Source organism: Ascidiella aspersa, chromosome 4 (assembly GCF_963924565.1).
Source record: "Ascidiella aspersa chromosome 4, kaAscAspe10.2, whole genome shotgun sequence".
Lineage (NCBI taxonomy): Eukaryota > Metazoa > Chordata > Ascidiacea > Phlebobranchia > Ascidiidae > Ascidiella > Ascidiella aspersa.
The window spans coordinates 6,753,365-6,774,414 of NC_139450.1; the positions used below are offsets into that span (position 1 = coordinate 6,753,365).

At 37.0% G+C, this 21,050-nt stretch overlaps 2 protein-coding genes across 2 annotated transcripts; one reads left to right on the forward strand and one right to left on the reverse strand.

Moving 5' to 3' along the window:
- Positions 1-961: 961 nt before the first annotated feature.
- On the reverse strand, positions 962-4,889 carry LOC146146901 (retinol dehydrogenase 12-like). The gene is made up of 6 exons (XM_083386499.1): positions 4,692-4,889; positions 4,053-4,191; positions 3,633-3,742; positions 2,969-3,143; positions 2,204-2,432; positions 962-1,775 (listed from the first exon to the last, which is right to left on the reverse strand). The coding sequence occupies exons 1-6, from the start codon at positions 4,881-4,883 to the stop codon at positions 1,661-1,663; spliced, it is 960 nt and encodes a 319-aa protein (XP_083242625.1). The 5' UTR covers positions 4,884-4,889; the 3' UTR covers positions 962-1,660.
- A 6,119-nt stretch (positions 4,890-11,008) lies between these two features.
- Positions 11,009-18,440, forward strand: LOC146146902 (retinol dehydrogenase 12-like). Its single transcript, XM_083386500.1, has 6 exons — positions 11,009-11,380; positions 11,754-11,892; positions 13,311-13,420; positions 14,544-14,718; positions 15,360-15,588; positions 17,392-18,440. The coding sequence occupies exons 1-6, from the start codon at positions 11,189-11,191 to the stop codon at positions 17,489-17,491; spliced, it is 945 nt and encodes a 314-aa protein (XP_083242626.1). The 5' UTR covers positions 11,009-11,188; the 3' UTR covers positions 17,492-18,440.
- Positions 18,441-21,050: the final 2,610 nt, after the last annotated feature.

Below are 21,050 nucleotides of genomic sequence, written 5' to 3' on the forward strand. Positions count from 1 at the left end.
ATCATTATCTTAAAAGTGAAATCAACGAGGTCTTTTTACCTAGTAATATTTCTAACGAAGTGAAGGACAGATTGTTTTCAGACTAAAAAGGTGAAGAACGTTCTTCGTGTTTGTTATAGTTCTTGTTCGCCATTTTTACCTTGTTATAATTTTCTTGCGGCCTCAGTAATACCACAAATTACAAACACTAAACAGATAGTTCTTCAATCGTTACCCTGGGGAAGAAGAAGCAGTCTTCCGGTGGCATAAGCATAATATCTTAATTTAGAACAGTAGAAATCGACTTTCGTTATGACTTTTAAAAACCTTCCTTACGGCCATTTTTTGAAACCTAAACTATAGGGTATACACCAGTGTTGAGAGCCCAATACAGTGAAAGTTTTGCCATTGGGATGGTCGGCTTACAGTATTTTTTTTTACTTTTGCGACTGCACAATTAGCATATTTTACTAATAGTTTTTGGGAAGATCAGATCACCTGCTTTTCTATAGTAAAAACAAAAATGAAGTTTACACAAAACCTAGATAATCTCGGTTTGCGCTAAAACAGATTTTCTGTTTAACAATTTTCCTACTAGTCGCATTTCTGTAAAAGCGTTTTACTCAATAAACGATTTTAATACTTATCAGCAAATAGACTTACATTGTACGAATTGCCTTCAGAATATTAGGACCAGTATATTGTATTTATTACCATAAGTTAGCTGAATATGTCCTTGTAATCCCTAATTTTGGAACGCGCAATATCTCACCTATTTCCATATAAATTTAATTACTGAAAACACACAAATTAAATTAGCCTGGTAATTTTGGTGTTGACAACACTTAACATAAACGTAGGCTACCTAATACCTATACTGAATATTGTGTAAATCGTTTTCTGCATAACCAGGTCTATTGCAACACGACATAGATAAACAACATTGTGTAAATTGTTACATATAACATCGTGAAATCAACACCATACGGACAGCAGTACATAGTTATAAAATCACTTCGATATATCTTGTCGATGCACGATTTCTATAGGCAAATTATTAACAAACAAATACTTAGGCAACGAGAGTATACATAATATGGAACGAGAATAGGATTCAATGTAATAACGCAATGAACGCGTCGAAATGAAGATGGTAAATGTTCTGGGCAAAAGGGCAATGTTCTGGGCAAAAGGCAGTCATTAATCACAAAACGAGACACTTAATTGTAAGGGCAAGAAAAACAAGAGGGCTATATAACTTTGTAAGAAGTCAAAGTTTTGGGCCACCTACACCATTCTACCATAGCTATTTTTGTAGATATTCTTACTATTTCGAGTTCTTTGTTTGTATTTAGGTGTGTGAAACTGAGGGTCATTTGAAAAACGGCTCAGTATTGCAAAGCTAAATAGTACAACCTACATTTTAAGAATAAACAACAATGACCTGTTTCAACAGACATTTTAGCAACTGTTCTGGTGCATTCATCTGATTCGCTACCAGCTACTTTTTGTCACATTTTTACAAATAAAAAACGTTTAGTTACTATAAATAAATTCTGACAGAAGATTACAGCGCACACGGCAAGCTGCAGACCCTGCCTTTAAAAAAACTTCTGTCAGGAACGAAAATTTCGACGATTTTTTTGTTTTGAGGCTTTGTCCGAAAATGTCCGTTCGTCGCTTATTGCTCGGCTCTATCGGTTTGTTCCTTGGTGAGATCCAAACTGACATTCCAAAGTCGCTCGGCGGTCTCGTCGCTTTTTGCTGCTCTCGACTCGCTTGTCACTTTGCAGTCGCTGAAAATTCAAAGCGATAAGCAGTTATCACTCTATACGGGGATAGCCAAACTGCGGCTCCTGCGTTTGGGTTACATTTGAGTATTTTAGGATGTCCATTGTGCAGTGTAAATTTTCAGTTTTTTTCTCTTTTCAATGTTTAGTGCAAAAATATTTCGCTCATTGAACTTTCCAATATAAAATGAAACGTAGTCCGAGGACATTGAAACATGCCCAAGTGTCCTCTCTTTTGAATTTTGTATTTTTTTACTGTTTTTATGCTACTTTACGTTATGAGACCCAAGTTGGGTAAAATCAGTTTCCAAAGGCGAATTTTTTCATGATTGTATTTAACTAAAAGCAGTGACAGTGGCGTATCCAGGGGGTTGGGGTTCGGACCATCAGACATTCCTATTGCCGAACGCACAAAACAACAAACATAAACAAACCTGAAGTATTTTCCGGTGACGCCGCCCAATTCCGGAGCAATAGCGCAGTAGATGCTGGTCTGGGCGCCGTGCTTTGGCGTTTTCCATCCCATCAGAGTCCTGAAGCCGGGAAGGTAGGAGAGATTGAAGAAGTTTTTCCAGAACCAGTCGCCCGAGTCCGAGTGTACGTAACGCTGTAGCTCTGTTCTTACGCTTCCCGGGTGAACACTGTTTACTGTCACGTTGGTACCTATTTGATGGGGTTAAAAAACGGGCTAAGGCGATTGTACTTTTACTGTAAACTGACAGGAATAATTATTATTGGGGAAAGATTCTGCAATGCAAAACTTGATATAGATCGGTATTAGTCATGTCTGACAATATTTCACCCAAAATATTGGGTATCTGTATCCGAATGAAATACCAAGTTATTGACATCCCTAATCGGCAAATTAAACCTAGCAATAAAGCTTTGTAATGTAAAATTAAAACTATCATGCTTATTGTTTAATATGTTTAAGTTTTGCAAAATGCCTTGATTTTTGGTGCAAATCAATGGAGTGATTTTTAATTGCGACTGAATGAATGAAAAAGGACAAAAATGATGAGTTTAGGCAACACTTTTTATCTTTTTTTAAATAAGTTATTTATGTTCACCCTAAAAAATATAAAAATTCTCTAAAACTCTCTTTTATTCATAGTGCGCCCAAGTTTGTAGCAAACCTCACATTTCAAGTAGATATGCGAAAATTACTAACGTGTAAGCAATAGTCAAAGAAATATTACCATTAAGCAATTTGGACAGATGTCTGCTAAACAGCACATTGCAGAGTTTGCTTTGGCAGTAGGCTTTCCACGGTGTGTAGTTTTTGCTTGTATTTAAATCATCGAAGTTAACGACTCCGCCTCCCATGCTGTGAGCTCTGGAGCTTAACACCACGATTCGACTAGGTGCGCTTTTCTGTTCAATAATACAAATGGTATTTCGATTTTCTGCAGTTTTCCATTACATAAGGTAATCTAACTCAGCGGTTTTCAACCAGCAGGCCATGGAAACATTTTGAGGTGGGCCACAGACCAATTTAAAAAAAAAAAAAATTTATTTAAGAATTTAGTTTCATTTGTGCCACTATACTTAACTTTACCCAAATAAAGGATAAGGCAGGAATAGAAAAGGAATTTAAATGAAAAGTTAATTTATCATCCAGCAGCAAGTATATCACTAATGCAGGGTTAAATTGATAATCTGCTATGAAATATGTTGTGCTGTTTTTTGTACTTAACCTATTTTATAGTTGTTTGCTTTCAAAAAATTATTAGGCCACGGAATTTTCGTGCGACAAATTGGGCCATGAAAAACAAAAAGGTTGTAGAGTTTTTTTTGTAAAAGTGCGATGGAATAAGCACAGAAAACTAGCTGATGCCAGTCTGGTTCAGGACAAAAAAAAACCTTTATTAGGTCCAATAGCTTGTTTGTCAAAACGAAGTGGCCAATATGGTTGACTCCAAATTGGGTTTCAAAGCCATCCTTGGTATTTCCTTCTGGGCACATCATCACACCTGTTAAGAGAACACAATACAATATCTAAGCTAAGCAACAAAATAATAGAGAAATTGGACTTGAGTTAAGACACATATAATTTATAAACAAACTGTATTCAGTTTTAATCAATAAACCTATACACTTTCGTCATTTTAACTTACAAAATTTAAATATGCATAATATAAATACTATATAATATAAATACTAACTCATATTTCCTTAGGAGACAAATGACATATATATATATAAACTGTGAGACTATTATTGAAAATTGTTTGGACAATGAGTCATGTCTGTTTGTTTCAAATCTTTGTAATTTGTAACTACCAGCATTGTTTATCAAAATATCCAATCTGTCCTCAGTTTTATTAATATCATCTGCAAATTCTCGAACTGAAGCCAAGGAGTTTAGATCAAGGGTTTTCACAACAACTTTGTCCTCTTCACATTTTACTTCTTCAATAACCTGATAAATGCATGTAATTTTCTGTCAAAATAGTATGATTTTTAATGTAATTGCCTAAAAAGATCACAATAGTATTAACTGCTCTAAGGAAAAATGCATTCCTGAAAAAAGATGATTAGTAAAAGCTAAAAGATACATTACATATAAATACTATTATGATTACATAATGGCACTGTATTTATTGCATAGAAAATCGATTTCAAGCAATGTCCCTTTTTGGTTTTTATGTGCTATTTATCTTCCCAAAATGTAAAAGGAATACATATTACATTCATAAATATTGCAATAACGGCTCTTTCCATCCAACTAACCTTCCATAGATATTTAGGGCATATTTCAACACAAGATTTTTTTAGGGAATATTCAACATGTAAATTTATTCCAAGTGGTAACTGCATATTTAGTTCAAATTAGCAAAACCCTCACTGATAAAAATAATTTAAAATAATCAAACTTGATTTCATCCTTGGTCAAAGTGTAAACCAGACATGCAAAACTACCTTGGTTCTCGCTTCTTGTGCCTTTTCTGAATTTCGACAAGCAAGAATAACTTTTGCTCCCCTTTTAGCCAAATCAAGAGCTGTCCAATAACCCACTCCGGTGTTTGCACCTGTGATTACCACCACTTTGTCAGTTAGTTTTACATCAGAATCAACCCAAGATCCTTTGGCGCTGTTCATGGATTTTACCATGTTTTCCTAAACTGTTATTAAAATAAAGTGGTAGAAGGGTTAACTTGTCTGTACTACAATAAGGCGGTTTAAATTACATGTAAATATTATTTAAAATGTGATTTTTGAAAACTTGTGAAACAATTTAATTGTATGTATCTATAATAATACAGTTTACAATTTAAAGACAAGTATATTAGACTTCATTGGAACAATTTAGCAAAGTAAAAGGATATTTAAAATCAATAAAAAAACTTTCATCTCATAAGTCGAAATTGACTTTTAAAATAATTAGACATAATTGTTAAAATATAGAGCAAATAATATTTCTTCAAATCATCAAGAGTTTCCTGAGCCGAACAAAACAAACGACAAACGCCTATTGACGAGCCAACTACAACCCAAAATTTCAGAAACTGTGGGTGTGATAGCACCGAAAAAGGCGCTGGTCTAGAATCCTACCACAGTTCTAAAATCAACGCACAAAATTTGAGTTAGGGTTAGCGTTTGGGTGTGGGTGGGTCAAGTATTATTATATTCTTTGTTTAATAATAATACTTGACCCACCTTAACCCAAACGCTAACCCGCACCCTAACCCAAATGGTGTTTCGTTGTGGTAGGATTCTAGACCAGCGCCCCGAAAAAGCTCTAAATAAGTTAAAGCAGGGCTGCGGAGTCGGATTCAGGACTCAACGGAGTCGGTTTGTTTTGCCGGAGTCGGACTCGGGACTCGAGTAAGACCGCATAAAACTACCTGAGTCCCGAGTCCGACATGCGCAGTATCAAATTTTAAAACTGTTAGGGCGGCAAAATAAGTTGTAAAAGTGTAATAGCAAATGGTGAAATATTTTTAAACCATGTAATGCGGGTGGATCAATTATGACACCAATATCAGTGGATTGCAGAAAATCCACCTTAATTTAGTTGCATAGATGGGTAAAATACTGGCTGTAGAGTCAGAGCTGGACTCGGGACTCGACAAAATCTTACATTTGGCCGAAGTCGGACTCGGACTCGGGTGTATTTTTTATGCCGGAGTGGGACTCGGGTTTTTTTTTAACTGACTCCGCAGCCCTGATTTAAAAGTGTTTTTTGTTGTTGGGCGACCAATAAGTATGCTTCTCTTCTGATGTTTATCACATCAACACATGATGACCTATACCAGCTTGAATTATCTCTGTTACTGTGGGCAAATTACAAAAACAAGTAACAAACTGCAGCGCGCAGGATGTAGGCTATACCGGAGGTTTTTAAAGCGTCATAATGTGCATCGAGAAATTCCCCAGTGTTTCGCGTAACTTTCTATTTTAGAAAATGAATTATGTCATAACATTTAAAGGCTTTTTATAGTGTGCCGCAAGATGAAAAAGTTTGCTAAACACTGACGATTGACCAACAAAAACAAATGTTGGCGTGTACATCTTGACAACCAAAGTCGAAAAGTACACCGTCATCATGACAGCAAACTCTCGCAATAGTCACAAAAAAAACTCAAGGATTCAAACCGAAGCTTTAAAAGCGGTTTTGGGCGTTTTTTTCCGAACCAAAAACTACCAAATTTTTTTTTCTGCGTTAATTACCAAGTGGGTCAATTGACCCCTCTGTTTAATATGACTGGGATTTTTGATTACAGCACTATTATTTCGGCATTTATTTTTTAGAAATGAATTAGTGAAGTGTAACCTTTATCTGTAATGAAGTTACAGTGTTTTAAATGTTTCGCTTTGCGCAGTACAAATATGTTACAGCAGGCGCATAGCCATCAAGTATTTGAAACTTTATAGAAGAACGTTAAATTTTTAACCAAGCTTTTTGTTTTACAGATATCCTGGAGCTGTTTATCTAGAATAGAAATGTTTGTATTTTATCTCATTTTAGTTATATAAATGTTTTACTGGAATCAGATTAGTGGATTTTAGAAAAAGCTGATACAACAATGTACAGTGCACAAGAAGTGCTGCGAATTTTTCGAGTTGATGGCGATTCAGATAAGGAAGACGTTGATAAGTCTGAACCAAACATGAACAATTGAGCGAGGGCGACGATAAGATTTGATATAGAATAGACCGAGATTTTGTGCAAGAAGAGAGTAGTTCGGACAATCAAGTAAAACTTTGCAAAACAGAGAGCATATAATCAGTAAAGATGGTAAATTGGGTATCTGACATTCCACTTCGAAATGGCCAGGAACCTAAACGAAATGACAATGCGAGGCAAGGTGCTATACAGTTTATTCTTCTTACACGAGTAGACCATCCTAAAGATGTATTGTGAAAGTTGGGAGGGCATAGAAACCTTCGTAACATTGTTGAGGAATTTACGTTAGCCGAAGGGCGATAGCAAATTCTCTCTCCGTAAAGAAGAGTTGGAAGCTTTTTGGGTCTGTGTCTTCTTCGAGGAGTTTTGAAATGAAGAGATGAACCGTTAACAAATGTTTTGAACGAATAATAAAGACGACCTATTTTTTAGAAACTATAGTAACAAATTCCAATCAATGATTCGTTACACACGTTTTGATGATAAAACTTCAAGGCGGCTTTGCCAAAAATCAAACATTATGCTTCTTAGTTACAAAGCTCACAAATCGCCAGAGATAGTTGATGAAGCGCAGAAGAGGAAGCCCGGGATTATTCCAGACTACAATACCGCTAAGGGTTGAGTGGCCAAAGCAAAATCTATTTGAACAACGCAATAATTCTGGTTAGGGGTCATTTGACCCGTATGGTAATTCACCGTTTTTCACTTCAAAATATTGGTTTTGAAAATCAATTTATTTGTCGAGTTGATGCCGTGTTTAAAACACAGAAATAATAAAAGTCAAAAAATATCAGTTTGCTAGCAAACAAGACTTTTCGTAAATTTGAAACGAAAATCCCAAAAGGGTCAATTGACCCGTATGTTAGTTCTAGGGTTAATAAGATTTTATGGAGCCAACCTGGAATTGAACCTAATATTAAAAACAATACTAAATCTGTACCGAACCCGAACCTGTCAATACAGGGGTTCACTCTAGCATGCGTCACAAAGCTTGGATTACATGCGATAAGATACAATTTTATAATGCTCCACGTTTATTGATACACATTTGTAGGTTTAACGCAACTCTTATTGATCCGAAACGGAACTTTATAAACCAGTTTTGAAAATAAATTTTGTCTAATCGGAGCTGAACCGGAATTTTGAATTGCTCCGAAAGAAAAACGGAACGGAACCGGAATTTGAAAAATTCCTTGCAACTGAACCGAACCTGAACCGGAAAAATCAAACGGTTCGACTCCATGAAAAATATATCCGGCTAATAGGGCTAAACTTTTAACGCTTCTTCACCTTTTCTTTCGTATAAGCGATCTTAGCCTATTATGTTAGTTCAAATGTCTGGGCGGCAGTCGAGAAGCCAGCGGATAGACTTATGGTCCAACCGAGATTATGTCTCACTTGATGAAAAAATATGGGACACCGTGAAACTATGTGGTCTGTAGTCCGTTCCTCCAAACCACATCGCAGACCGCAGAAGGAGCCAGTCCCCAATTGCTCATTGAGACCTAAAACACTATACCCCTGTTCTCAGCCTGTTAAGGCAATTCCAGGCCCGCCAAAGCAGGGTAGTAAAAAAATATTGGAGGCGTTGGGGTAAGGGTTATCTTGCTCCCCCACCCCTCGTTCCATTTGGTGGTCATCTGGTCATCTAAACCAGAGTTTTCACTTTCCTGCGGTAATGTCAGTGCAGCTGATACAAAAAGGCATCTCGATGGTAGCCTTTGGTTGAGGTTAGCCTGCTATGTGATCTTGTTATGGAGAGGCTACAACCGTGCTTCGTCAAGGTTCTTACGTTGATCTGTCTGCGAAAGCTTGTCTAAACAGTACACAACGATTTGCAGTATAACATGTCTCCTGATATCCAGATTTACGTAGGCTACTGTAGTTACACCGTATAGCTCCAGAAAAGTACGTACGGTAATTTTGCAACTGACAAAACATATATGCGGATGATCTATAGTTTAATTCGGACGGGGTTTTATATCTGCGTTATACGGCCGATACAAAGCAATTAAAACAAGCAGTTAGGCGGAAAAGTCTACAAAATGCTGCGGCTTATCGGGAAAAGGAGCGTATTTCGCGAACTTGGAAATGACGCATGTAGAGGCTATCAATCAGTTTTAACGATATTGTACAGTGCTAGAAGTTGTTTGCAAGAACCACTTATTTACCCTAAACGCAAAACTAAACGTCTTTCGACATTCTTTGTGAAGTTGTTTAATGGCATTGTATGGCTGAAGGTAAATTAGCGGAACGCATGAATTTTCTTAAAGATGCCGTCACAAAGTTACGTCATAATTGGACATCTACTACAATAAGTAATCTCGGAAAATCTGAAGCTATCGTTCAATGTAGTGCACAAAGCCACAAATACATGCATCTGCAATCAGCGTTTAAATAGATTTAAGGACATTGTCAGATGGCTTGGCAAAAAAGAACATTTTTTTAAAACTGAAACATAAAAGTCAGCATACGGAATAATGCTAATCAAATCTAATAAATAGTTTAATTAAAATACTTTTTTCGAACTATATACCCCTGCTTACACATTATATTATTAATACAAATTATAATGTTTGTCGCACCCTATAAACAAATATGAGCTAAATAATTTTTCCTTATTTTTGAGATATTTTTGACTGTTTTCGGATAATATTTTAACCCCAAAGGCGCCGTGCAACTAAAATCCGGGAATTTTTCCGGCTATACTTGTGTAGCCTACCAATTAAACTCATCCCACGTAAAAAAAAAAACTGTTTTTTGTTAAAAATCTTTTCTTATACTTATTTCTACGCACCAGTAGATTTTTAATTGCTTGCCCCTTTCGGATTATGATTAATTGTGTTTCTATTTTTTTGAGTGTCCAACAGTTTTCTGAAAGGAGTTATTCTCCAGGTAAAAAAACGAGGTTAAAAGGTCGGCAAAAGTAAACCGCAGAAATAGTTAACGAAAAGTACGTGGCGACATAACACGTTCGGTTAAAGCAGGATAATGCAACATGTGGCTACAAGGTCGCGCCCGACCGTCGACAATAATTAACTTATGCGCCCGTGAACATGTTAAGAAAATACAAGTGTTGGCGACCGAACGTTGACACAAACTGTTCTGTCTTTATAAAGAAATTTGGTTTATGAAAGTGGTCGGCTCGCAGGGTTTTGTAGGCCAGACAGACATTAGCCTTCAGTTGCTGGTCTAGAGTGGCTAAGCTCAATGTGAATGAAAATATTTACGCCGAAGGCAAAAACCTTTATAGTAGCCTACAATTCCGCCTAAGGGTGCCGTCTAGTGTTGTCACCTTTTCTACCATACATAGCCTAGCGCTATACCGCTGTGAGAATTCACCGAAAAAAAAAACGAAAAAACACAACTAAATTTAATTTGTAGTTGTTTTGCTGTTTTCCCAAATCTATATAGTCTTTGCAAAAGGTAATCTAATCGGGAACGCGAGTAGCGGCTGGCAGACTTTGAAAACAATCAAAACGCACAATATGATCGTTTTACTTGGCGCAAGAGTTTTTTACGTGATTTCGGTGCAACCATTACGTTGTTAAGTGACCAGCGCTAATATTTGTATATTCCCAATGTGCCAAGTCTCCTTCTAAGAGGCATTTAGCAAAATGAAACCAAATACACGATTGTTTAGCGTTTCGCGCGATTAACGTTCGTTAAAGAGAAAAACGCTTCTTAAAAGCTTCTTAACTTACGGCGTAACTGGTGAGGTCGTATCTGGCAAATAAATTAATATAAAAAAACATAAAAAAACGCTCAAAGGAAATTTCCAGGTTATCAGGCATACATTGCTGATAGTTGACAAGTTGATTTACCTACAGTTGTAAACCTTATGTACAGTATATATTCTTATAAATTTCCCTTTAAGGTAGAAGTCAGTGCTTTTGGATTTCTAAAAATATAATTTGTATCTGATCCGTGCCGATAAATCCAGATTGAAAAGCAGATTTATAAAAGTACTGGTTGTAAGCTGCTTAAAAAACCTTAGAACTCGGTGTAGCGTTTAACCTTAAACCTCTGAACAAATGGACACGCTTCGCAAACATAACGGTTGAATGACGTTTAAAGCGTAATGCAGATCTAGCAGTGCGAAGCTAGCTGGATTTAATGCTGCTTATTAGTAAAGTTTGAGAATAACCGTTGCTTGCGTTACCAAGCAGTTTTGTAAATTTTTTGAAAAAAGATTGGTTAGGTCAAGGTCAATTTGGAAGGCTACTACCAAAATTAGTACTATCCCCCAAAACTTAATTGAAGTGTCTATCGAACAGCAATAGAAAATATGGCCGAAATAATAAGAAGTGCAAACGGATCTTGGGTAAAATCGGATGTGAAGTTGCTGGGAAAAACGGTTTTAATCACCGGTGCCAACACTGGAATTGGTTTGTGGACAGCAATAGATTTGGCCGAACGAGGAGCAAAAGTTATTCTTGCTTGTCGAAACACAGACAAGGCTGAACAAGCAAGAGCTAAGGTGAAAGTTGTGGCCTATTGCAGTGGTTTATAAACTGAGGTAGTTCAAAGGGTCTATGTAAATATTTTAAATTCATTAAATGACGATTTATATTGGGTGACGCACATAGTTATTTTAATAATTTGTTTATGAGTAATTCGTTTGTCCTATTGTGTACACTGTACCGGGAGAAGTTTTGACTTTTGTGCAATTATTAGTTCGACTCTTTAAAGAATGTAGCGCGTTTTTTATGTCATGTTTGTCTACTGACGGTGCTTTTTAATTTGAAGTAAGCCAAATGCGCTAGCCACCTAAAACAACTGACAACCCTCTGACATATTGTGTTGTTTTTCGGGTACGTCTTTTACTTTTTACCACAAACCGTTTTTCTCAGGTTATTGAAGAATCGCAATGCGCCGAGGATAAAGTGGTTGTAAAAAGCCTTGATCTAAGTTCCTTGACTTCGGTCAGAAAATGTGCTGAAGATATTATTGCAACCGAGGGCAGACTGGATATTTTGATTAACAATGCAGGTATACGTGCGAATATAAAACTTCTATCAAATGAAATAATGTATCAAATAACGGCAATACAAAGATATTCAACCGTTATCAGTGGATGTAAAACTCCAACCCCAATGTTTTTATAATACAACTTTGTTGGTTTCACTCCCAATTATCTCGAGGAAAATTTTTTTTCACTTTCATTATATAAAACACATTTCTAGGAAGCCATGAAATGCTACCAAATGCGTTCAGCAACGCGTTACTATGACAAAAAAGCCGTTACGTGACCGTAAATCGTTTGTTATTTTCAACTTGTTAACGCCAATACGTGCGGTGCTTTTCTGTTGGCCTGGAATAATTCAAACAAAAAAAAGTCACGCTGGCCGCAAAGACTTGATGCGAACGATGTGCGCAAAAACGTGCACTCGAAAATGTACAAAACATATGCGCACTCAAACTCTAATTATATCTCTAACTCTTTTAACTATTTCTACAACTCTGAATATTTCTGCAAACTCTAACTGTAACTCTAACTATTTTCGTTTTTAGAATCTTTCTTCAAACTCAAACTCTAATTATATCTCTAACTCTTTTACCTATTTCTACAACTCTGACTCTTTCTGCAAACTCTAACTGTAACTCTAACTCTAACTCTAAAACTCTAACTCTAACTCTAACTCTAACTCTAACTCTAACTCTAACTCTAACTCTAACTCTAACTCTAACTCTAACTCTAACTCTAACTCTAACTCTAACTCTAACTCTAACTCTAACTCTAACTCTAACTCTAACTCTAACTCTAACTCTAACTCTAACTCTAACTCTAACTCTAACTCTAACTCTAACTCTAACTCTAACTCTAACTCTAACTCTAACTCTAACTCTAACTCTAACTCTAACTCTAACTCTAACTCTAACTCTAACTCTAACTCTAACTCTAACTCTAACTCTAACTCTAACTCTAACTCTAACTCTAACTCTAACTCTAACTCTAACTCTAACTCTAACTCTAACTCTAACTCTAACTCTAACTCTAACTCTAACTCTAACTCTAACTCTAACTCTAACTCTAACTCTAACTCTAACTCCAACTCTAACTTTAACTATATCTTTGATTTTTTGTACAAACTCTTACTCTAAGTCCTGCATATTTTTGCGCACATGATGCAAAGCAACGCCACGTCCCCTGTTGGAAGGCAGCGAATTTCACTAATGATGACTTTTTGATCGCATGCTTCTGGATCAGAGTCTCAAACCGAGTTTGTGCCCGGGTTTGCGTATGGATTTCCAAATAGAACAACATTTGAAAAATAATTTTAATGAAAACAATAACAGCTCATGACTAGCTAAGCTAGCACCACTTTCACGCCAAAATAATTCGGACAAATTGTGACAACCACTATAAATCTAGTTGCTATTTGTATTAACTTGTGTTTATTACCCAGGTATAATGATGTGCCCCGAAGGCAAGACGGAAGACGGTTTTGAAACACAATTCGGAGTGAACTACATAGGCCACTTTGTGTTGACAAACAAGCTGCTGGATTTAATTAAGGTGGGGCTAATGTGTAGCCTCTATCGGTATGTCGGCATTCTATTCTGTTCTTGCAACGAAACAATTCTTAACTATCTCTTGAATCATGTTTTCTCACATATTTAACCTTAAAAACGAAGGCCCAGAGTTTGACTAAATACGAAATACGGGCTTTTAAAGGTTTTGACAATGTTAGTTTGTAAAAACAAGAACAACGAATTTAATTTATTGTAAAGCTAATAACTGTTATGGATAAGCGCAATAAACAAACTGTCGAGGACAAAACAAAACTGCATCATTATCCACAAAAAATCAAAACTATGCATTCCTATCAAATCAGTGCTCGGCAAGCGCGCCAATGGAAATTGTCCAGCCCGGCGCCTCTGTTACAAACTAGGCACGAAGCCATTCCCCATAGTTTTTGGCTACTTTAAACACTTTCCTATTTGTGCATCTAGTCAGGGCCAAAAAACACACGATTAACCGTTGCACGACAGAGGGGCCATATCGAGAGGGACCCTGTATTGCTAGTTTTTATTGTCTCACATGGATGGCAAAAACTATGGTAACTATGTAAATAGTTTATTTAGAATATAGCCTACACCTATAATATTTTTGGGCGGCATTTTCTTTCGTTATGATTTTGTAAAAGAGCCTCGTTTCAAATATTTTTGAACTTATGAAATCTATATGTTAAACTGAGTTAAGCATCCTTTTAAGTCATCGCAAATTTAACTTTTTGACGAAATTGTTATAAATTAACGTTAATTGCAATTATGTGCATTTCCCCCCCGACAATGTTTTATCAACTTTAACGATAAGGGTTTTTTTGTCCTAGTCGAGACTATTTGTTATTGTGCCTGGAATGTAGTTTCTCCTGTACATTAAAAGTGTTATAGAACATATTTCCTTCTATTTAAAGTTGTGTAGAGCCTATAATAAATTTATCTGCACATATGCTTTTCGACACCTTTTGAATTCCAATTTTTAAAGGCTTTTCTTAACATCCTTTGGTTTAAGTTTAATTTTACTTAATTTAACCAATTGGTTACAAAAGACATATGCATGTGGTAGGCTACTAGGCTACTCTAGTAGAAATTACTACTTAGCTTAGGCAATTTACCTTTTTTATTAAAAAACGCAGAAAAGTGCACCAAGTCGAATCGTAGTGGTCGGGTCTGTCGCTCACAAATTGGGATCAGGAGTTGTAAACTTCGATGATTTAAATACAAGCAACAACTACACGCCGTGGAAAGCCTACTGCCAAAGCAAACTTTGCAATGTGCTGTTTAGCAGACATCTATCTAATATGTTAAAAGGTGTGTCACCAAAAGTTTGTTACATAAATGTAGGCCTACCTTGCAACGTTAAAACTGAACGCTAGAATTACCACTAGAATTAGCGGGCGGTCATTTTGACCGTTTTTGATTTTTATTCGTTTGTATCTTCGCTTAGGTAACGTTTAGAATTGGAGACTTACCGCCTTTTGCTAAGTCTAGGTCACCTTTATCATGTAAATCTTTAGTTTATTAGAATAACCACAGTATGAGTTAGGAAGCGCGACTTACCTTAAATTACCACCAACCGTCAACCTGACTGTAAAGCAAAATTTAATTTCTTCACGATTAAAATCACCTTAAACGATAGCTTTTTGTTGTGCTAATGTTTTTAATTTAAAAATGTAAAAACATTTAAAATATCCACTAAACAATTGCTGCCGTAGCTGGTAACACTTACCACGTGCTCATGATTTTGAGTGAACAGTTCTTGACGAAAGCAGAAAGCGGAGGTAATTTCACACGGTTGTATACTATCAACAAAACAAAACTACACAAAAAAGGAGTTGAGCAAAAATCAGATTTTTCAACATTCTTAAATATCCCTCGGCACCCTTTGGCATTAAAAATGGAGAAACACTGCGTATAGGTATTGGAAATCCATAAAGTTGATCATATCGCAGGAAGCGGCGTGACGGTCAACTGTCTGTGCCCCGGCTCGGTGCGAACAGAGCTTCAGCGTCACGTCCACTCAGATACGGGCGAATGGAGGTGGAAGATATTTATGAATCTCTCCTACCTTCCCGGCTTCAGGACTCTGATGGGATGGAAAACGCCAAAGCACGGCGCCCAGACCAGCATCTACTGCGCTATTGCTCCGGAATTGGACTGCGTCACCGGAAAGTACTTTAGGTTCGTTTAATTTTTTTGCATCATTGTCATTCAAAACGAAAATTGTTTTTATGCGAAATATAGCTATTTGCTTTTGTTCAGTCCCACAAAGCCGACTAGACAGTTTTTTAACTTTGGAAAAGCGCAAAGCTGCCAGGGGCGATTTCGGGGTTTTAGTTTAAGAAGGGCGGTGAAAATGTTTAGGGATGACTTCACAAAGTTACGTTACCAGTAAGTAATCTTAAGAAACTTGCCGTTTCTGAGCAAACTCGTTTGCTAATATGCATCTGAAGTTAAGTGTAATGCCGCCAAGCGCGATCCCAGTCAGAAATTACCTTGGAGTTATCCCTGGGCCATAGGCCTACTAGGCATGTTCGAATTAGCAGTGGCCTATCTTAGATAAACTAGGCATGTTCGAATTAGCAGTGGCCTATCTTAGATAAATTAAGATAACTTATCTTAACGAAACTTAGTGTAAGATGTTGTGTAGTAGATATTTTGATACATAAACGTTAGTTTTTTGTTGTAAATTAAAAAATTGCTGAGGTTTTTAAGAACTGTTTCTATGATATTCTATGATAACCCACGGGTAAATCGAAGATTAGCCCATGATATTTCCTTCATGGTTTTTAAGCTCTAATAAGTCACTTTAAACAAAGCAGAAAGATTTTTAGCTACAAAGCAGTAGTGTTTTATTGTAACTGAAAAAATTGCTGAGGTTTTTGTAAACTGTTTCTATGATATTCTATGATAACCCGCGGAAAAATCGAAGATAGGTTAATGGTATTTCCTGCTAGTTTTTTAAGCTCACATTAATGACTTTAAACAAATTCAATATCTAATATTACTTGTTCATCACGGGTATTCCATTTTTTGAGCTTCCTAAGTTTTACCACTTACGATGAGCTCAAAGGGGTTAGGATAAACTAGTTTTTAGGGGAAAATATGTGATATAACCAATGTGTGTTTTATGGATCAAGCGTGAAAATGTCATTGTAGCCTGCTAATAATACCAAACATATTGGATACCTAAACTGTTCTTAATATATAGTCAGCATCGAACCGAAATCAGTTAGCCGTAAAGATATTTGTCGTAAGCAAAGTATCGGTCGCTTAGAAAGCTTTCTGCACTGACGAAAACTGGTAAACCGGTGTTTTAATAATTAATTTGAATTTGTTATCGTTTGGTTAAAAAATAAGGCAGGGCTGCGGAGACGAAGTCGGACTCTGACTCGGGACTCGAGTAAAACCACGTACAACTACCTGTCCCGAGTCCGACTTACGCATGCGCAGGATCAAATTTTAAAGCTGAAATTGCCGTCAATTGTAAATTTGTATGGTGGAATAGCACCTATGGTGGATATTTTCCAATCATGTTCTGTCGATGGACAGTCGATAAATATAAAAAAACATATGATTGTGTAACTAAATATCCACCGTATTTATCGTAAATGGGTGAAATACAAACTGTACAGTCGCAGCCGGGGAACTGCGACTTGAAGAAATCGCACATTTATCCCGGGTCGGATTCTGGAGTCGTACTAGGGTTAATTTTACTGGCCGGAGTCGGACTCGGGAGTTGGACTCGCGTTATTTTAATACAGGTTTTCCATGTTAGAAATCTCAACAACGAGTTGTCTTGCTGTCAAAAGCTTCTCGTCCGGTCATGAGCTCCATTTCTTATCGTTATCATTTTAGAAGCACGTTTTTAAAGGCTTTTGTTAAAGCTTCGCAGCCCTGTGGCGCGGTATTAAAAGTGGCAGAATCCTACAAACTTATGTATAGAGTAAACTATATCAACGGTTTATGTCTGATTTTATACAGCGACTGCAAAGTGACGGACGAGTCTACAGCTGCCCAAAGTGACCAAGATGCTGAGAAACTTTGGAAGATTACCTTGGAACTCACCGGCGACGGCCAATGAGTGGTGTTACACCGCCCGCGCGTTTTTGCCAGTGTTATAAACAAGTCATTTTGAAGTAAATTAAGTCCCAGACAATTCATTTGTAAAATATAGCTTAAGTCCAAGTCGTATCTTTTCAAATAAATAACAAGTCAAGTAGCAGTCAAGTAACTATTAAAGCAAGCCACCTTCGAGTCAAATCCTTGTCATAATAATAAAATGTTAAACAACTAAATCTGCGAAAACCTAATTAAAAAATAACCTAAAACGCAACATGTAGCGGAAAGATTGTTTATGTGCAAAAGCTAAGATAAATAACCCAATTTTAGAAAACAAAATTCTTAATTGAAACATTTTATTTCAACCCAACTCATTCGCCCAAAATACTTATGTCGAGACAAGTCATTCTGCCCAAAATACTTCAGCCAAGTCATTTTTAAACAGCGACTTAGGTGTACTATAAGCCAATTGACTTAAATGATTCCAACACTAGTTTTTGCTCTGTAAATAAAGGAAACTCAGCCATTTCGTCGCTATTATTTTAACCCTCGTGTCATATTTGAGAAATCCCTCAATATTCCAGTGTTCCATTTTTCCTCTTAGAACAGTTTTTCGTCTTCGTTCGTCGGCATTTAGGGGAACCGTTAAAAAAGGACGGCTATAATTTTTCAATATCCTTGTTTTCTGAAATAAGTTTAAGTTTATCTATTATTTCTAAACAAAATTTGACAGACAAATAAACGTGACTTCTAAAATATATTACTTCGCTTAACATGTAGTCGTGTTGAACTGTTGGCGCAGTGACATCAAACATTTAATTTTTTTGTCAAAGTACACCGATTTTCGTAAGGTTAAATGTTTTGAGTATCATATTTTCAATTTGTCGTAATGTGTTGTTTATATATGCATTTAGGTGTTCGGCAACAATATTATTTAACTAACAATTCGTACAACGAAATATTAATTTATGCCTAACGTTTTAACATAGTAAAACGCTAAAAGCAAAGTTGCATTTTCTGTTTGCCGACTGCCGAAAAACAAGGTTTAGAAATGAAACCTGTTAGAAGGATTTGGCTATAGCAGGAGTTCTTAACCTGGGGTCCATGAACCCCCTGGGGGTACGTGAACTAGTTTTAGGGGGTCCATGAAGGCCTAATTGAAATATTAGTGTTTATTTAAGAAGTAATCATTTTTATAGTAAACAGTTTAAATTCAAAATAAAACGGTTTTGCGCTGACTGTATTTAGACTCCTTTTTACTTTCACATTTTTTGAACCGAAATCAACTGCAATTTAAAACTTTCAATCACTGCAATTTGCTAAACGGCGAATTTTTACCAACTAAAAAAACAATTTTGCAACAAGAGATTTCATCATGACAAGTTGACCTGAGGCAAGCGCACGGCAGCAATCCAGCTTTTAACGCGGCGCTTATGACCCGCTGATTAAAAGTTAATCCTGTTAGTTTGTGTTTGTCTGAGGCGCAAAACGGTGGATTTGAAAAAGTTGTTTTCGCAGGTTTACCAAGGTTTTTAAATTGTTTTGTATGTGTAGTTTTATTGGACTTTCTTTTTAGGAAGGTCAATCTCAAATAGAATATACACTGAATTAACAGAGAACATGTAGTTTGAAAGGGGTTGAAATATACAATGAAACTTTCAAAATGACTTGTCATGCAAGCGTATTTTTCATTAGATCAAGATTTGGAAGGTTTTGTTAAATCCAGCGAAGTAAGTGTTTTTAATTTTATAGTAGCCTATGAATTATTGACCTTAATAGCTTTGGCGAATCGGGGTGTTTAGTTAGGGGTAAGAAGGCTGCTGGCTCTGAAGACGAGAGCCGACGGCTGCCTAGTCTCTTACAAGTTCTTAATCCGACTCCAAGGGAGCAGGCCGCTAGAATACCTGTCCTTAACTTCTTGTACTCTCTAGACAAAGACACTTCACTCAGTAGATGTTGCCCGTCGAGTATATTAACAAGTCTCAGCAGTACATACGGTAAACGGAGCGGTGATTCAAGCCGCTATTAGTAAGACGTATAAAATAGAATCCTCGCGAAACGTTGAAAACGCACAATTCGGCGTTAGGTCACGCGTCAGTGAACAACGGTCACGTGTATAGTGACGTCAAAGTAGGCTAAATGCTACAGAATCCCCCTTCCAATGAACAAGTCGCTGACGTAGGAAGGGTTGTTCATTAATGAAAAAAGAGATCTGAAAGATTGATATTAGCATATGGTTTGGTCGCGTGTCAAAAACTTTGAGACACAAAGAGACATAGCATGCAAAATGTAGCGAGCGAAACACATATGTGGCGTTATAAGACAACAATATATTTACAACTCAACAGAGCAACGTTTTTATGGGTGTTTTTATAAGTTTTTTTTGGGGGGGCGATTTGGTAAAAGATTTTTCTCCGTGATATATATGTGCACAAACGAAATGGACAGCTAATGGCTGTCTGTTTAGTAAGTAATGAATTCTTGGTCTCTCGAACCCTATATGACACAAATAAAGTTATGACGTGCATTGATGAAATGCGATACATCGAATAAGATACATGGCGAGAAATTTCATGCACAATTCGCTAAGCTTAGCGTTTGGCTTTAAGATATTTAGCAAACATATAGATTGGGCCTCTGTGTCTGCTGCGGACCGTGGTGTGTTAGAAGGGGTATGGTAGGGATTTGGGTTCGTTAGAGGCAAGGAGGTGTAGAAATGCATCGTCTAGCAAATTTGCGTAGTCGAATGCTCCCCGGGATATAGTCCATTCCCGAAGAATCTTCATAGTTAGCAGGGCTGTCTCACGTGGCTTGAGATTTCTTCAGTAAGTCGATGTGATTTTTCAATAGAATTCACTTTACTGAAGCTGGTTGAACGGAAGCAAAGACGTGGCATCACGTATTCTTGTGCTGTGAAGTTCAACGCAGTGTTTGATGAAGTGCGTTCAGAGTTGCACTTAAGATTGAGATCACATTCGATCCCAATGAGCGGTCGGAAAGCTGTTCTCGTGACGAGCTGGTTCCGATGCGTAGTTGAGCTGTGAGGACGCCTGGAATCTTTTAAAGTTGAGGAGCATGTTGATGTAAAGAAACCTTCGATATTGCAGAAGGACCTCCATATGTCTTGCCACCAAACAACATGTTGTATGGCAATGGTAGATGTGGGATTGTGGGTATAGGATAAAAAGGTGAAGGGTAACGTTTGTACGGTGCGGCCGAGATTCGAACTCGGTTCGCGAACAATAAGTCAACTGTATAATTACAGCTCAAATGTCACGTCGGGGTCACCAGTTTGGCGAATCGGGGTGTTTAGTCAGGGGTAAGAAGGCTGCTGGCTCTGAAGACGAGAGCCGACGGCTGCCTAGTCTCTTACAAGTTCTTAATCCGACTCCAAGGGAGCAGGCCGCTAGAATACCTGTCCTTAACTTCTTATACTCTCTAGACAAAGACACTTCACTCAGTAGATGTTGCCCGTCGAGTATATTAACAAATCTCAGCAGTACATACAGTAAACGGAGCGGTGATTCAAGCCGCTATTAGTAAGACGTATAAAATAGAATCCTCGCGAAACGTTGAAAACG

Excerpts from the sequence above, each read along its gene's own strand:
- LOC146146901 (XM_083386499.1), bottom strand. The coding sequence starts at position 4,883 with ATGGTAAAATCCATGAACAGCGCCAAAGGATCTTGGGTTGATTCTGAT. Across the intron at positions 3,743-4,052 it reads TATTTTGATAAACAATGCTG|GTGTGATGATGTGCCCAGAA; the intron begins GTAGTTACAAAT and ends TTCTCTTAACAG. Across the intron at positions 3,144-3,632 it reads AGCTATTGGACCTAATAAAG|AAAAGCGCACCTAGTCGAAT; the intron begins GTTTTTTTTTGT and ends ATTATTGAACAG.
- LOC146146902 (XM_083386500.1), top strand. The coding sequence starts at position 11,189 with ATGGCCGAAATAATAAGAAGTGCAAACGGATCTTGGGTAAAATCGGAT. Across the intron at positions 11,381-11,753 it reads CTGAACAAGCAAGAGCTAAG|GTTATTGAAGAATCGCAATG; the intron begins GTGAAAGTTGTG and ends CGTTTTTCTCAG. Across the intron at positions 13,421-14,543 it reads AGCTGCTGGATTTAATTAAG|AAAAGTGCACCAAGTCGAAT; the intron begins GTGGGGCTAATG and ends TAAAAAACGCAG.